This window comes from Leptosomus discolor, chromosome 1, assembly GCF_034619465.1.
Source record: "Leptosomus discolor isolate bLepDis1 chromosome 1, bLepDis1.hap2, whole genome shotgun sequence".
Lineage (NCBI taxonomy): Eukaryota > Metazoa > Chordata > Aves > Leptosomiformes > Leptosomidae > Leptosomus > Leptosomus discolor.
The window spans coordinates 218614586-218631281 of record NC_141391.1 but is presented as its reverse complement, the minus strand read 5'-3'; the positions used below and the strand labels follow the sequence as shown (position 1 = coordinate 218631281).

The 16696-nt window shown below is 70.4% G+C and overlaps 2 protein-coding genes across 2 annotated transcripts; both read left to right on the top strand.

The window, feature by feature from the left end:
* Nucleotides 1–7944, top strand: CPT1B (carnitine palmitoyltransferase 1B). The gene is made up of 18 exons (XM_086475361.1): nt 1–141; nt 236–375; nt 821–992; nt 1394–1495; nt 1585–1722; nt 1987–2064; nt 2152–2259; nt 2488–2572; nt 2705–2900; nt 3582–3767; nt 3844–3949; nt 4398–4514; nt 4791–4955; nt 5532–5666; nt 6444–6596; nt 6819–6932; nt 7316–7408; nt 7855–7944. The coding sequence occupies exons 1-18, from the start codon at nt 1–3 to the stop codon at nt 7942–7944; spliced, it is 2319 nt and encodes a 772-aa protein (XP_086331487.1).
* Nucleotides 7945–11047: 3103 nt separating this feature from the next.
* LOC147416414 (rheacalcin-1-like) lies at nt 11048–12110 on the top strand. The gene is made up of 5 exons (XM_086475351.1): nt 11048–11114; nt 11375–11469; nt 11551–11697; nt 11830–11935; nt 12043–12110. Exons 1-5 carry the CDS (start codon nt 11048–11050, stop codon nt 12108–12110), a joined length of 483 nt encoding a protein of 160 aa, XP_086331477.1.
* Nucleotides 12111–16696: the final 4586 nt, after the last annotated feature.

Here is a 16696-nt window from a genome sequence, read left to right as displayed (position 1 = left end):
ATGGCGGAGGCTCACCAGGCTGTGGCTTTCCAGTTCACCGTCACCCCTGAGGGCTTGGACTTCCACCTCAGCCGTGAGGCTGTCAAACAGCTCTACCTCGCCGGCATCTCCTCCTGGAAGAAGCGCTTGGTCCGGGCCAAGGTGGGCCCAGCCGGGGGCAGATGGATGGTCAGGACACACACCCCCCTGCCCTGTCCTTGCTGTCCCCACCACCCTGACCCCCCTGTGCCCACAGAACAGCTTCCTGACTGGCGTCTACCCCGCCTCCCCCTCCAGCTGGATGGTGGTCGTGATGGCCACCGCCGGCTCCTTCTACTGCCAGGTCGACCCCTCCCTGGGGATGATCGCCCGCATCCGCCACTGCCTGCCTGAGAGGTGAGCGTGGGCAGCTCGGCTGGGGGGGACAGCACCACCCCCAACCCACCAGCCACATCCCCCGGGGGGTGCTGCCCGCCGTGTCCCAACCCATGGGCACGGTCCCACCTGCTGTGCCTCTTGGTGGGGACCATCCTACGTGTCACCCAGCCCATGCACATGGTCCCCCCTGCCCTGTCTCCCAGGGGGACCCACCCCACATGTTCCCCAACCCCACCACGTGGTCATGGGGGCACTGCAGCGTCCCCCAGGGGGGTCCCACTCCCACAAATCCCAACCCCACGGCCACAGCCCCACTTCGGAACCTCCCATGGGGGGGGTCCCACAACACGGTCCCCCAACGCCACAGGCATGGCCCTGCATGGGGACATCCCCGAGGGGGTCTCGCCCTTCTTGTCCCCCCAGCCCGGCACATGCCCCCCCGTCACCCCATCTGCCCCCGCAGCCGCCTCCTGACCTACGAGAGCCGGACGATGGTGAGCGCCGCGCTCTTCTCCACCGGCGTCTGGCTCTCTGCCGTCCTGCTCTTCCGGCAGGCGCTGAAGCTGCTCCTCTCCTACCACGGCTGGATGTTTGAGCCTCACGGCAAGATGAGCCGCAGCACCAAGATCTGGGTGGTGAGCGGCGCCTGCAGCACCGGCACCAGCACCGGCAAGTGGTGCCAGCGGGGTGCTGCCGGCGTGGGTGCAGGAGGGTGCTGCAGTGTCCGTGCATGCACTGGGGGGCACTGGCGGGGGTCTGTGAAGCTGCTGACAGTGGGGACGAGCTGCCCCTGCTCCGTGGCACGGAGACGGTGGGTGCCAGAGGCCCAGGGGAACCGCAGGAACCGGGCAGCGAGGCTGGGGTGGGCATGGGCAGGAGCAGCCCGAGGTGTCAGGGACGGCATGGAGGGCTGGGACCCGGCTGCGGTGTGGCAGGCACGTGCAGGGGTCCCGGCAGCAGGAGCTGGTGCACGGACGATGCACGGCCACGCCGCGGTCCTGCAGCTCTGCCCCATCCTCCCCGCGTTGCCCGGCAGGCGCTGATGAAGGTCCTGTCTGTCCGCAAGCCCCTGCTCTACAGCTTCCAGACCTCTCTGCCCAAGCTCCCCGTGCCCCCCGTGGAGGCCACCATCACCCGGGTAAAGAGTTGGGATGGGACTGGGCATGGTGGGATGGGGATTGAGGCGGGGGGGGGGGGGGGGGTCACACCGAGACCCTCTCCCTGCAGTACCTGGAGTCGGTGCGCCCGCTCCTGGATGACGAGAAGTACAGTAAGATGGAGGCTCTGGCCAAGGAGTTCAAGGAGAAGACGGCCCCACGGCTGCAGAAGTACCTGATCCTCAAGTCCTGGTGGACGACCAACTACGTGAGCACCCTGGGTTTCTCCGGTGCTGGAGGAGGAGGGGGGACCATGGCCGCATCCCCCCAGCATTAGTGGGGGGCTGCAGCACTGGTCTCCCCCGCTCCAGCACCCAGGGGTGGTGACCCCAGCTCAAGCCCATGGTCCTGCTGTCCCCCCATGATTATGGGAAAGGGGCACTTGGGTCGTCTTGGGTGCCCCAGTCAGGTGATAATGGGCAGGGGGTCTTGCACCCCATCGCTGTCCTTGTCCCCATCCCTGTCCCTGCAGGTGAGCGACTGGTGGGAGGAGTACATCTACCTGCGCGGCCGTAGCCCACTCATGGTCAACAGCAACTACTACGCCATGGTGAGGGGTGGGGCGGCCACCGGCATGACGAAACCCCCATCCGGTGCTCCCCGAGCATCCCCACCGAGCCCCGTCCCTTGTCCCCAGGATTTCCTCTACGTGACCCCCAGCCACATCCAGGCCGCACGGGCGGGTAACGCGGTGCACGCCATCCTGCTGTACCGCCGCAAGCTGGACCGCGGCGAAATCCCCCCCGTGAGCAACGGAGGGGCACATGCTTGGTGGGGGGGGTCCGGTGGGGCTGGGGGTGTTGAGGAGAGCAGGGGAGGCTGTGGGGCAGGGAGTGGATAGGGACAGGGGGGAGACGCCATGGGGCTGACGTGGGGTCCTCGGGCTGCTGGGGGGCTGGGGTTGGGGGGGGTGCAGGGGGCGGAGGTGGGGGTGCAGGCACCCCGACCCCCCCCTCACCACTGCCCCACACAGATGATGGCGCTGGGCATCGTCCCCATGTGCTCTTACCAGTCAGAACGGATGTTCAACACCACCCGCATCCCCGGCAAGGAGACGGGTACGGGGGGGTCTGGGGGGCTCAGTCCGTCCCGGGTGGGGTCCTGGGGCCATGGGGTGGCCCTAACACTGGTGTGTGTCTGTGTGTGTGTGTGTGTGTGTGTGTGTGTGTGTGTGTCCCACCCCACCGCAGACACGCTGCTGCACTTGGTGGACAGCAAGCACTTGGCCGTCTACCACAAGGGCCGCTTCTACAAGGTCTGGCTCTACTACGGGGGGCAACTGCTGCCCCCCCGGGACCTGGAGCTGCAGTTCCAGCGCATCCTGGATGACCCCTCGCCCCCCCAGCCCGGCGAGGAGCGGCTGGCGGCACTCACCGCCGGCGAGAGGTGCCGGCGTCCCCGCCTGTGCTGGGGGTGCTGGGGATGGTGCTGCATGTGCTGCCCAGGGCGGTGGGAGCAGGCGTGGGGGGAGGGAGGAGATGCTTTGGGATGGGGGTCCTGGGGCCACCCGTGGGGGGGGGTTGCTGCAGAGTGTGTCAGGGCATGGGGGTGGTGGGCTCAGGGGTCTCAGCAGGACGGTGGCATCAACAGCCCCTCGCCCTCGTGGCTCCTGGTGCCACCTATGGGTGGGGGCTGCGGTGTGGGTCAGGGCATGGGGGCAGTGGGCTCGGGGGCTTCATGGGACAGTGGGTGTCACCAGCCCTGCACCCTCACGCTCCTGGTGCTGGACCCTGGGGCCACCCATGGGTGGGCGCTGGGGTGTGGAGGTGGCAGGCTCGGGGGGCTTCATGGGATGGTGGGCACCACCAGCCTCACACTCTTGTGCTCTGGGTGCTACCCGTGGGTTGGGGGGGGCTGCAGAGTGGGTTGCGATGTGGGCTCGGGGGTCTCAGCAGGACAGTGGCATCACCAGCCCCGCGCCCTCGTGGCTCCCGGTGCCGCCCATGGGTGGGGGCTGCGGTGTGGGTCGGGGCAGCGGGCTCGGGGGGGTGTGGGGGGGTGTTCGGCAGGACGGCGGTGGCGCTGGGCATCACCAGCCCCTGTCCCTCACGCCGGCGGTGCCGGCAGGGTGCCCTGGGCCGAGGCTCGAGCCCGGTTCTTCAGCCACGGGAAGAACAAGGTGTCGCTGGACGCCATCGAGCGGGCGGCCTTCTTCCTGACGCTGGACGAGGAGGAGCACGGCTACCGCACCGGCCGGGAGGGCTGCATGGATGCCTACGCCAAGTCCCTGCTGCACGGCCAGTGCTACGACCGGTGGGCACCCCTCCCCGAGCCCCCGACACCCCCCCCCCCAGCCCCCGCCCTGCCCTCACCGCCCCCCTCCCCGCAGCTGGTTCGACAAGTCCTTCACGCTGGTGGTCTACAAGAACGGGAAGCTGGGGGCCAACGCGGAGCACTCCTGGGCTGACGCACCCATCATCGGGCACCTCTGGGAGGTAACGGGGGGCAGGGGGGGCACCCCCAGGCTGGGCACCCTCCCTGCCCACCCTGGAGCTGAGGACCCCTGCTGGGCACCGCTGTTGGAGACCTCCAGGCTGGGGACCTCCATTGGACACCCCCAATTGAGCAGCCCCCCAGTTGGGGACCCCTATGGGGCACCCCAGGGCTGGGCACCCCCATTTAGGCAACCCCTAGAGGTTGGCACCCCCAGGCTGCGTACGGTCAGTTGGGCACCCCCAAGCTGGGCACCCCTTCTACTGGGGGCTGGCGGGGGGGGGGTTGGAGGGGGCTGCCCTAGGGGTGCACAGGGGTGAGTGGGGCTGCCCTGGCGGGGGTATGGGGCCACGCTGGGGGGCGAGTGGGGCAGCTGGGGGGTGGATGGGGCAATGCTGGAGGGCTCGGGGGACTGGTGGCCCACGCTCAGGGGCACCTCTCCCCCCCCAGTTCATGCTGGCGACGGACAAATTCCAGCTGGGCTACACCGAGGGGGGGCACTGCCTGGGCGAGCCCAACACCCTGCTCGCCCCCCCCCAGCGCCTCCAGTGGGACATCCCCCAGGAGGTGGGTCTGACCCCCCACCCTGGCCTTGCAGGCAGGCTCTCGGGGTCCCCCCACACCCCACGGCGTCAGGGTGGGCTCTGCACCCCAGCCACCCCCTGCACCTCCCGGCATCCTGCACCCCAGGAGGGTGCCCCCATCCTGTTGGCCCTCTGGTGTCCCAGTGCCCCTGGCTGTGCCCAGGGCTGAGCCCCCAGCAGCCCCCCACCCCAGGCAATGTGGGGGGGCCCGGGGGCCGGTGCCGTGCGCCCCGTCTGCCACGGCTGCGCCTCCCCGCAGTGCCGTGCCGCCATCGAGGGCTCGTACCGCCTGGCCAAGGCGCTGGCCGACGACGTGGACTTCTGCTGCTTCCAGTTCTCCGACTTCGGGAAGGGGCTGATCAAGAAGTGCCGGACCAGCCCCGACGCCTTCATCCAGCTCTCCCTGCAGCTCGCCCACTTCCGCGTGAGCCGGGCGGGACGGGGACGGGACGGGATGGGAACGGGATAGGGACATGGGGATGGGGATATGGGGACGGGGACAGGAGTGGGGAGAGGGATATGGGGACATGGGGATGAGGACAGGGACAAGGATGGCAACATGAGGACAGGAATGGGGACATGGGGACAAGAATGAGGATGTGGGGATGGGGACAGAGACATGGGGCTGGGGACACGGGGACAGGGATGGGGTCATGGGGATGGGGATGGGATGGGGACAGGGATGGGGACATGGGGACAGGGATGGGGACATGGGGCTGAGGACAGGAATGAGGACAGGGACAAGGATGCGGACATGGGGCTGGGGACACAGGGACAGAGATGGGGACATAGGGATGGGGACAGGGACGAGGATGAGGACATGGGGTTGGTGATGTGGGGGTGGGGACAGGGACAAGGATGGCAACATGAAGACACAGATGGGGACATGTGGATGGGGACAGGGATGGTGATGTGGGGAATGGGGCCAGGGATGGGGACAGGATGGGGACAGGGACAGCATCCCCCAGGCACACCCCGGTCTGACGGGGCCTCTCGGCAGGACAAGGGCTGCTTCTGCCTCACCTACGAGGCCTCCATGACGCGGCTCTTCCGCGAGGGCCGGACGGAGACGGTGAGGTCCTGCACCGCCGAGTCCACCGCCTTCGTGCGCAGCATGGGGGACACGCGGCAGACCGTGAGCGATGCGCCAGGGTCCGGGCCTGCAGCCCCCCAACCCTCCATCCTGGACCTCCCCTCTGAGCCCTCGGCTCCGTCCTGCTGTCCCCGGCCGGGTCGGGGCTGTCCCTGCACAGCCTGGCTCAGCCAGCACCTCCCCTCTCTCTGGTGGTCCCATCCCTTGGGGAGGGCCCCGTCCCTCATAGAGGTCCCTGTCACTAGGGGAGGTCCCTATGGCTCATAGCGGTCCTCATCCCTCGGGGAGGTCCCCGTCTCTGGGAGAGGTCCCTATTCCTTGGGAATGACCCTGTCCTTGGAGAAAGTGCCCATCTCTGGAGGAGGTCCCCATCCCTCATGAAGATCTCTATCTCTCATGGAGGTCTCCATCTCTTGAGGAGGTCCCTGTTCCTTGGGGACATCCTCATCCCTAGAGAAGCTGCCCACCTCCGGAAGAGGTCCCCATCCCTCATGGAGGCCCCTATCCCTCAGGGAGGTCCTTATCTCTTGGGGAGGTCCCCATCTCCTGGGGAATGTCCCTATTCCTTGGGGACATCCTCATCCCTGGAAAAAAATGCCGACTTCTGGAGGAGGTCCCTGCCCCTGTGGAGGTCCCCATCCCTCAGGGACATCCCTGACCCCATCCCTGGGGACCGTCTCCCCCCCGGAGCTGTGCAGCCGTTGCCTCCCCTGGGGCAGGGCCAGGGAGCCCTCGCCCTGTGCAGAGCACCGGGGGTGGCCGGGTTGGGGGTGAGGGGACCCCGTCGCACCCCGTCCCTGAGCCCAGCTCTCCCCGCAGCGAGCCGAGCGCCAGCGGCTCTTCAAGCTGGCGGCCGAGAAGCACCAGCACATGTACCGCCTGGCCATGACCGGGGCCGGCATCGACCGGCACCTCTTCTGCCTCTACGTGGTGTCCCGCTACCTGGGGGTGCAGTCCCCCTTCCTGGCCCAGGTGAGCCTCGGGCGGGCGCGGGGGAACGGGCAGCGCCGTGACGGCGACACACGGCGGGGAACCCGCCGTCTGCCCGCGCGTGTGTCGCCAGCACACGTGTGCGTGCAAGGGTTGCACGTGGCCTGGGCACACGCGTCCAGCCGCCCTCGCCGGTGTGTCACTGGGGCGCAGCGGGGCGCAGCAGGGCGCCGGGCCGGCAGCACCAACGCCCGGTGTGGGCAGGTGCTGTCGGAGCCCTGGCGCCTCTCCACCAGCCAGACCCCGCAGCAGCAGCTCAAGATGTTCGACCTGACCCAGCACCCCGACCACGTCTCCACCGGCGGCGGCTTCGGCCCCGTGAGCGCCCCCGGGGGGGCCCTGGGGGGTCGGCGGGGTGGGAGGAGAGCAGGGAGGGGGGGGTGTGCCCAGGGCGGGGTGGGTGTGGGGGTGTGCAAGGGGTGGGTGTGCAAGGGACATGAGCGTGGGCATGCAAGGGCAGGATTGTGGCTGTGCAAGGGCAGGATTGTGGGCGTGCAAGGGGTGGGTGTGTGGGTGTGTGAGGGGAGGATTATGGGAATGCAGGGGCAGGATTGTGGGTGTGCAAGGGGTGGGTGTGTGTCTGTGCAAGGGGGGGCTGGTGTGCAAGGGGACAGACATGGAGGTGTGCAAGAAGTGGGTGTGGGGGTGTGCAAGGGGCAGGAGTGCGTGTCTGTGGCCCATCCCCCCGGTGCCCCCCGCAGGTGGCGGACGACGGCTACGGCGTCTCCTACATCATCGCCGGCGAGAACCTCGTCACCTTCCACATCTCCAGCAAGTTCTCCAGCGCCGAGACGGTGAGAGCCCCGGGCGGGGGGCGGGGGGCTCCCCCCGGGCAGGGGGCACCGGGGCTGGGGGCTCCCCGGGCGAGGCAGGCAGCAGTGGCTCGCCCAGTGCTGCCTGGGGTCTCCTGGGAGGGTCCTCGTGGGTCTGTGGGAGCCCCCCTGACCCTGACCCCACTGCATCCCAGACCCCCTCCTGTGGGACCCCCACTCCACCACGTCCCAGACACCCCTTCTGTGGGACTCCCACCCCACCACGTCCCAGCGCCCCCCCCCTCCCGTGGGACCCCCCCTGTGTCACCACATCCCGGCCCTCCCCCCTCCCGTGGGACCCCCACCCCACTCGAGGCTCATGGCGTTGCCTGTGCAGGACCCACCGGGGATCCCAGGGCGCAGGGGGTGCCCCAAGGGTGGGGGAGCCGGGTCCGGGGGGTCCGGGGATGACGGGGGCTGCCCCGCAGGACTCGAAGCGCTTCGGGAGGAACATCCGCCAGGCCATGCTGGACATCGCCCAGCTCTTCGACAGGCCGGCCGAGAAGGCGGGGAAGTGAGAGGGGAGCGGGCTCGGACCCCCCGCCTTGGGGGGGACAGACAGAGCTGGGGTCGGCAGGCGGGGGTCGCTCCAAGCCCCGCAGCTGGGTGGGTGGGTGGGCGCAGCGAGGGCACTGCTGCTCTGTACATGCTTCCAATAAAGGCTGTTGGTGTGAGCCCCCCTCCCAGCTCCGCGCCGGCCATCGGGCTGGGGACCCCCGCGTCAGGCAGGAGTGCTCCAGGCTGGGGTCCCCTGCGCCCACCGCGTCCCCACGGGGGTCCCGGCAGCCGATGGGCAGCGGGTGCATCGGCAGCTCCGTGGGCACCGGATGAAAGGGGCCGTGAGGAGGTGACCGGTGAGCCGTGCCCGCCGATAAACCATGCCCGCCGATAAACCATGCCCGCCGCTGAGCCGTGCCCGCCGCTGAGCCGTGCCCGCGGCCGCCTGCGTAGCGGTGACGGGGAGTGCGCACCGGGGCGCGGCGGCAGGGACGTGCGGTGCCCAGAGCCCCTCGGCCGTATCCGGCACGGCAGGACGCCTCGCCCCACCCAGCACCCAGCGGGCCGGAGGTGCCAGCACCCATCAGGCTCGACGCAACTCGGTGGGCGAGGGGTCAGGCGGGCGGGACAGGGCTTGGAGCCCCCCCACCGCGGACACCCCCTCCTCCTGGGACGCTCTGGGATGCGGGTTGAATGCCCACCCCTGCCCGCACCCCCTACCCGCACGCCCTCCCTGCACACCCCTTGCCTTCACCCCCTGCCCACACCCCCTCCCTGCACACCCCTGCCTGCACACCCCCTGCCCGCACCCCTCCTGCGCTGCCCGCACCGCCCGGTGCCCCGCGCAGAGGGACACAGCCAGGAGGTGACGGGGAGGTGGCACCGCAGCGACACCCCCAAGCCGGGGTCCCTCCCACAGCCGGGCGGGGCCTCCGTCACCTTCATCCCAAGGAGGGGTGCGACCCCCAGACCTGCACCCCTGCTCAGCCCAGGGGGGGGCTGAGCGTCAGAGGGGCGTGGGGACACCGGGCGGGCAGGAGCTGCGTCAGTCCCGTGTGGGGTCTGCCAGCCCCTGCCCCGGGCACGGTGCTGGGCCCCATCCTGCACCCGGACCCTGCACTGGGGGTCACATCCTGCACCCAGGCTTTGCATTGAGGCCACATCCAGCACCCAGACCCCGCACTGGGGTCACATCCTGCACCCAGACCCTGCATTGAGGCCACATCCAGCACCCAGACCCCGCATTGGGGTCACATCCTGCACTCAAACCCTGCACTGGTGCCACATTCTGCACCCAGACCCTGCTCTGGAGTCGCATACTGCACCCAAAGTCTGCACCGGGGTCACATCCTGCACCCAGACCCTGCACATTGGCGCCACATCCTGCACCCGGACCCTGCGCTGGGGTAACATCCTGCACCCAGACCCTGCACTGGGGCCGCATCCTGCACCCCAACTCCGTATCGGGGCGATATCCTGCACCCGTAGTGGGGCTGCACCTGGGCCCCACGGCCCAGCCCCACGGCCCAGCTCAGCCCCATGGCCGGGGGTCTTGTAGTTGGGACCTGGAGGCGCCTCTGCCAGGCGGCTGTGCCGGCTCGCCGGGGGGAGCGGGAGCTGCCGGGGTGTGTCTGGAGCCACGACATCCTCTGGGAGCCGCCGGCTCGACGGGCCCCGCTCCCTTATCTGATGCGGGCCTTGGGCACCCAGCCCAGCCCTGGCCCTGCGCCTCTGCCCAGCGCTGCGGCACCCTGGCACCTCCAGCCTGGCCCTGCTCGGGGGGCTGCCTGCCCAGGACGGTGCCCCTGCGGTGGGGTGCTCCCTCCCAGCACCCCTGTGCCCCCACGGCTCCCTCCCCGCCACCCATCGGGGCCGTGCCCATCAGCCGACACCGCTTGGCCTGTGGCGCGTGCTCACACCAGTGTGGTTTGTGCCATGCCAGAGTGGTGGGTGCTCACGCCGGAGCTGTGGGTGCTCATACTGGTGTAGTATGTGCCATGCCAACGTGGTGGGTGCTCACGCCGGAGCCGTGGGCGCTCGTGCTGGCATGGCACACACTCGCGCTGGTGCGGTGGCCGCAGGAGGCCGTGGCAGAGCCCCCGGTGGGGCGCAGCCCAGGCCAGGCACCATCGCTGGGGTGAGCACCAAAAGCTGCCCGAGAAGCGCCGACATGGGCAGGGCCCTGCCGGGACACCCCCCAGGACACCCGGGACACCCCCCGGGACACCCGGGGACCGCGAGCGGGGCCGGGGCTGGCTGTGGGGCTGGACCAAAACTTCGCCCCAGCACAGCCCAGCTCCCCCGCGCCGGCCGGCGTTGCCTCCGCAGAGGGTGCCCCGGCACCCCGGGGTGCTGCCCTGGCTCTCGGCACCCCGGGGTGCTGCCTGGGGGCTCGGGGCGGTGGGGCTGGGACCGTGGGGCTCAGCTGGGCGCGGGGGGCTCGGGGCTCCCGGTGGGGTCGGGAGTGTCGCCCGCGGCACTCGCTGCTGGGGGGGGCAGGGGTGGCCCCGGGGCGAGGGGGCTCTGCCGCGGGCTCGTGGGGGTCCTGGGTGGCGCTGGTTGCCGGCACCGACGGGGACCACGGGCACGTCCACCCCGGGACCGGTGCCCCCGGGGGCTGTTGGGGCGAGGGGAGGTCGGGCTGGGGGTCCTGCCGCGGGGGCGAGCAGGAGCCGAGGGGCGGCCGCCGCCGGCCTTTGATGTGGCTGCCAGGGGCCGGGCGGCTCCGGGAGCGGCTGCCGCCCCCGCGTCCCCCCCGCTGCCCGGCGCCTATAAAGGTGTCGGGGCGGCCGCGCCTGCCCCAGCCGGGCTCGTCTCCGGGTCGGTCCCGCAGGTGCTGGGGGGGGGGGGGGGGGTTGCTGCCGCCCTGGGGGCCGGGGCGGGAGGCGGGCGGTGGGTTCCAGGGTGGATGGTGGGTGCCCGGGCAGGCGGAGGGTTCCAGGGTGGATGGTGGGTGCCCGGGCAGGCGGTGGGTGCCGGGGTGGATGGTGGGTGCCCGGGCAGGCGGTGGGTGCCGGGGTGGATGGTGGGTGCCCGGGCAGGCGGAGGGTGCCGGGATGGGCGGTGGGTGCCAGCCCCGCGCCGCCCCGCTCCAGCCCCGCTCCGTCGCAGGGAAGGGCGAGGATGGGACCAGCCGCTTTCCTGGGGCTCTGCCTGCTCGGCTGCCTGGCCCTGCACCCCTGGCTGCAAGGTGAGCCCCTGCCCGCACCCCTGCACCCTGCCACCCCCCCTTACCCACCCCCCTGCCTGCCCTTGCCTGCACCCCCTGCCCTCCCCAGCTCCCTGCACAAGGGAGGGCACTGGGGGCTCCCCAAACCGCGGGGGCTCGGGATCAGCCTCCCCCAATGGGGTGCCTTGAGCCCCCGCTGGGTCCCGGCTGTGGCCAGGCGCTCCTGGGTGGGGGGGGTGTGTGGGGGGGTCACCCCTGACACACCCCCCCCGCCCAAGCAGGGGTGCAGGCGAACGAGTGCCCTCGGGGCTGGCTGGACTTCAGGGGGTGCTGCTACGGGTACGTCGGCCGGGAGCTCAGCTGGAGGAAGGCAGAGGTAGGTTTTGGGGGGGTGGGGGGGTGTCCCCCTGGCCAGCGTTGCCAGGGCCCCCCTCGGTGACCTGCCTGTCCCTGCCAGGCTTGGTGCCAGGCCACCCGGAGGGGTTGCCACCTGGCCTCGCTGCACACCCACGAGGAGCACCGCGCCCTCGCAGCCTTCATCGCCCAGTGCCAGCGCCGCGAGGAGGAGGAGGAGGAGGACGTCTGGATCGGCCTCTACCACCGGGTGAGGGTCCCGTGCCCGCAGCGTGGCCCGCCTTTTTTCAGCCCTCGTTGCCCCCCGCGCCCAGCCCGGCGCCCCCCGTCCCGGTCGCTGCCTAAACCGCTGCCTTTGCCTCCTGCCCGCGCCGGGGTGCAGAGCCAGGCCTGGATGTGGGTGGACGGGTCCCCGAAGCGCTACTCTGCCTGGGAGGGGGACGATGTCCCCAAGGGGAGACACTGCGCCGCGCTGGAGGACTCCTCGGGTGAGAGGGGACGCCGGAGCCGGGTGGGGGACACCCCTCCCCGGGGGCGGAGGGGAGGGTCCGCGTCCCCCCCGTCCCCCCCAGCGCTCGCTCCTCTTCCCCTGCAGGTTTCATGTCCTGGGAGGACGATTCCTGCAGCGAGAGGAAACCCTTCGTCTGCAAGTGCGCAGCCTAGGGGGGGGGGCGGCTGCGTCCCCCCGAGTGCGCCCCGCACCCCAGACCCCACGTCCCCCTGCCGCACGCCCCAACCCCCGCCCCCCCTTGCACCCATGGCACACTGGAGCCCTGCACCCCTCCGCCTCTCTGCCCCCATCGCACCCTGGCCCCCAAAACCCCTCTGCCCCATTGCACCCATCGCACCCCAGACCCCCAAACCCCCCTGCCCCGTTGCACCCATCGTACCCCGGACCCCCAAACCCCTCTACCGCCATTGCACACCGGACCCCCGCACCCCTCTGCCCCATCGCACCCCGAACCCCTGCACCCCTCTGTGCCATTGCCCCCAGACCCCAACAGCTCCCCCACCGCCGCGGGCGGCCCCCAGCCCCCTCCCTGGCGGCGGGAGGGACCCCACAATAAAGTTCGCCCAAGTACCAGTGGCCCCGCGTCTTCCTCCTCCGTGTCCCTGGCCCCGGTGCTGCCCACCCTGGCCCCCACAGGTGACACCCAGGAGGGACAGGGTGACCCGTGAGTGCGCACCCTGAGGGGTGGGGGGGTCAGTGCAAGGGGCGGGTGCAAACCCGCAGCAAGGACCCCATTGCCCCCAGCCCCCCACTCTGCCCCGCACCGGTTTTCTGCAGATTTTTCTCCATTTTACAGTCAAAACAGACAAGGCCCCGATGGTTCCTCCCTGCTGCCACATCACCACGGGCCTGGAGCGCCCGGTGCCAGGGGCTGGGTGCTGGCGGGGGGGGGGGGGGGGGGGGGGGGGGGTGTGTGAGTGAGATGGGGCAGGATGTGTCCCCAGGGCAGGGAATGTCGCCAGGGCAGGAGGTGTCACCAGCAGGACATGACCCTGGGGCAAGAGGTGTCCCCAGGGCAGGAGTTGTCCCTAACCATGGGGCTGGACACCTGCCATGTGGGGCAGGAGATGTCCCCATCAGGATGTGTCCCAAGGCAGGAGGTGTCCCCAAGGTGTCCCCAGGGAAGGGGGTGTCCCCAGCCGTGGGGCTGGGCACCGGCCACGTGGGTCACGAGTGGCTTTGGCGATGGCCCTGCCCGTGCCGGGGCAGGAGGACGGGCACGGGTGGGTGCCGGGAACCCAAGCCAAGGTGCCGGCTGGGCACATGGGCGGTCCAGCAGGGTCCCAGGGGGGCGGTGGGTAGGGAGGGGCACGGGGACACCTCCAGACCCCAGTGGGACCCCAGTGGGACCAGCCACTCTTCAGAGCTGGTGCCGGCACAGGGAGGGGAACCTGCAGCCACCAGGGTGGTCGTGCCAGAACTGGGCAAGGGGGGGGGGGGGGGCAGCGAGACACTCCAAGCCTTGTCACCCCCCCCAGCACACCTCCTTTTACCTCTGTCACCCCCACACCCATCACTGCTCCCCTCCATCGCCCCCCAGTTCCATCGCCCCCCTTTACCACCAACACCCCAACTCCTGTCCACACCAGCCCCCCCCGCCCCCCAGCACCTGGCTCACCCTGGTCCTCACCCACCATCCCTCCCCAGCATCCCCCCCCCCAGCATCCCCTGGCGGTGCCAGCACCCACTCAGCCTCAGCCCTGGGTCCTGCTCTCGGCAGAGTGCCCGCAGCGGGACCCCCGGTGCTGGGGGCAGGCGGCTGCCCGCGCCCCCACTGGGGCAGGGCTGGGGGGCTGCTGAGGGCACCCTCAAAACGCTGGCAGGGCTGCCGCCGTCCCGCTGGATGGGGGCACCCACCATCGCCCCGCGGTGTGGGACTCCCACTGCCGTGGGGAGGGAGCCGGGATGTCCACCACGGGTTTGGGGCCAGGTGGGCACCAGCTCCCCCAGACCCCACTGGGCAGGACCCCCACCCAGGGGCACCCCCACGCAGCGGCACCCCCACGCAGCGGCACCTGCACCCAGGGGCACCCCCCAGGCTCCACTGCACACCCGGCACTTGAGGCACCCGGGGCAGGGTGCGGGGTGGGGTCCCACAGACAGGGCTGGGCACGGGGGGCTGCCAGGGGACGGGGAGCGGGAATCGGGGAGAGGGGAGCAGGGACTGGGGGTGAGGGGGCAGGGATGGCGGATCAAGGATCGGGGATGAAGGCTCAAGGAAGAGGTATCAGGGATGCGGGGTGGGGGATCAGGGATCAGGGGGTGCTGGATCGGGCTCTGCTGCCTGGGGGGGGGGGATTGCACCCGTGTCCCGGAGGGCCCACGGCCGGGGCAGGGGCTCACGTCCCGGGAGGGGCTGGGGGCTGGGGGCTGCCCCGACCCCTTCAGCTGCGGAGGGAGCAAAGGGCCGGGGGCGGGAGCCGGCGGGGCTGCTCGGGGCGTCCCTGCCCGGGTGGGCAACGGGGATCGTGGGGGTCCCTCGGACCGTGAACCCCCCCGGGGCAGGGGGTGCCCAGCTCCATCCCGGGACACGGGGCGGGGGAGTCTCGGCAGACGGGGGGGCAGTGGAGGGGGTTCCCCCCCTCAGCCCGGCTCAGCCCCAGCCCCTCACCCCGGCGATGGGTGCGGGGGCTCCCCAGCTCCCCGGCCCCGAGGGCAACCCCCGGCCCCTGCCCGCGGCCCCGCAGCCGCCCCCGGCCCCAGCCCCAGCCCACCCGGGGGGCTCAGCACCCAGCTGCGGGGCTTGGCACCCTTTTGTGGGGCGCATCACCCCCTACCGTGGGGTTCAGCACCCAGCTGCAAGGCTCAGCACCCCCAACCATGGGGCTCAGCACCCAGCTGTGGTGTTCGGCACCCATTTGTGGGGTTCAGCACCCAGTCACGGAGCTGAACACCCAGCTGTGTGGTTCAGCAGCCAGATGTGGGGTTCATCACCCATTTGTGGGGCTCAGCGCCCATTTGTGGCGTTCAGCACCCAGCTGCAGGGCTCAGCACCCCAACCATGGGGTTCAGCACCCAGCTGCGGGGTTTGTCACCCATTTCTGGGGCTCAGCACCCATTCGTGGGGTTCAGCATCCAGCTGCAGAGCCCGGCACCCAGCTGCGGGGTTTGTCACCCATTTCTGGGGCTCAGCACCCATTCGTGGGGTTCAGCACCCAGCTGCAGAGCCCGGCACCCAGCCTCTGGCGCCGCTGGAGCCGCCCAAGGGCTGTAATGGAAACGGGCCGGCAGGGGAGGCTCCCCCCGGCGCCCTTGATGAGGGCAGCGGAAAGAACCGGTGGCACCGAGCGGCCTCGCCAGCAAAGCAAAGCCGGTGACGGCCGCGCCAGCAGCCGGTGACGTCCCCCGGGCACGACGTCAGCCGGTGCCGAGGGTGTGACTGTGCACGCACAGGGGACACGGGGGTGGAAACACTCGGGTGGGACGGGAACGGGGTCACCGAAAGCGGTGACGGAGCAGAGAGGGAGGGGGAGCACGGCCGGTGTCAAGGGGAGAGGGTGGAGGCGATGAGCACGCCGGGAGCTGGTGGGGGATGATGCTGGTTTCGGTGGGGGCCGAGGCTGGTTTTGGTTACGGTGGGGGGCCTTTGCCCTGCCGGGCACGCCGCTGCCCGAGCAAGGGGCTGGACCCGGGACGAGCCGTGCAGGACAGCGGGGCGGGGGGTGCGGGTGGAGGCAGCCGGGAGCTCCAGAGCTCAGGAGGGTTTTGGGGGGAAAACTCCTTTAATTGCCTTTCCCTCCTGTCATGACCAGATCACGACCAATGACCGCGCCGACGCTCCCCCCCGCCCCGGTTCACACGTGAGCCCCGGGCAGCAGCCGGCACCGACGCTGACCTGGACACCTCAGGGACCTGCGTAATTGGGACGTCCCCAGTCACACCCGATGACAGTTTGGACAGTCTGGAGCTCCGGCCTCTGGCAGGGCCAGGGGTGACCAACACAAATCACCAAAGAAACTGTAATTTCACAGAATCACAGAATCATTGTGGTTGGAAAAGACCTTTAAGATCATCAGGTCCAACCGTTACCCTAACACTGCCAAGGCCACCACTGAACCATGTCCCTCAGCACCACATCTGCACATCTTCTGAACACCTCCAGGGATGGGACTCCAGCACCTCCCTGGGCAGCCTGGTCCAACATCTGACCACTCTGTCAGTGAAGAAATTTTCCCTCGTGTCCATCTAAACCTGCCCTGGCGCAGCTTGAGGCCGTTTCCTCTTGTCCTGTCATTAGTTCCTTGGGAGAACAGACCGACCCCCCCTCACCACAGCCTCCTCTCAGGCAGCTGCAGAGAGCGATGAGGTCTCCCCTCAGCCTCCGCTTCTCCAGGCTGAACACCCCCAGTTCCCTCAGCCGCTCCTCACAGACCTGTTCTCCAGACCCCCTCCCCAGCTCCGTTGCCCTTCTCTGGACACGCTCCAGCCCCTCCATGTCCTTCTTGCAGGGAGGGCCCAAACCTGCACCCACCATTCGAGGGGCGGCCTCACCCGTGCCCAGTACAGATCCCCTCCCTGCTCCCGCTGGCCACCCATGGCTGATCCAGGCCGGGATGCTGCCGGCCTTCTTGGCCACCTGGGCGCACTGCCGGCTCGTGTCCAGCCGGCTGCCGACCAGCACCCCCAGGCCCTTTCCCGCCGGGCACTTCCCAGCCGCTCCTCCCCAGCCTGCGGCGCTGCGGGGGTTGGTGTGACCCGAGGGCAGGACCCGGCCCTTGGCCTTGGTGAACCTCACGGC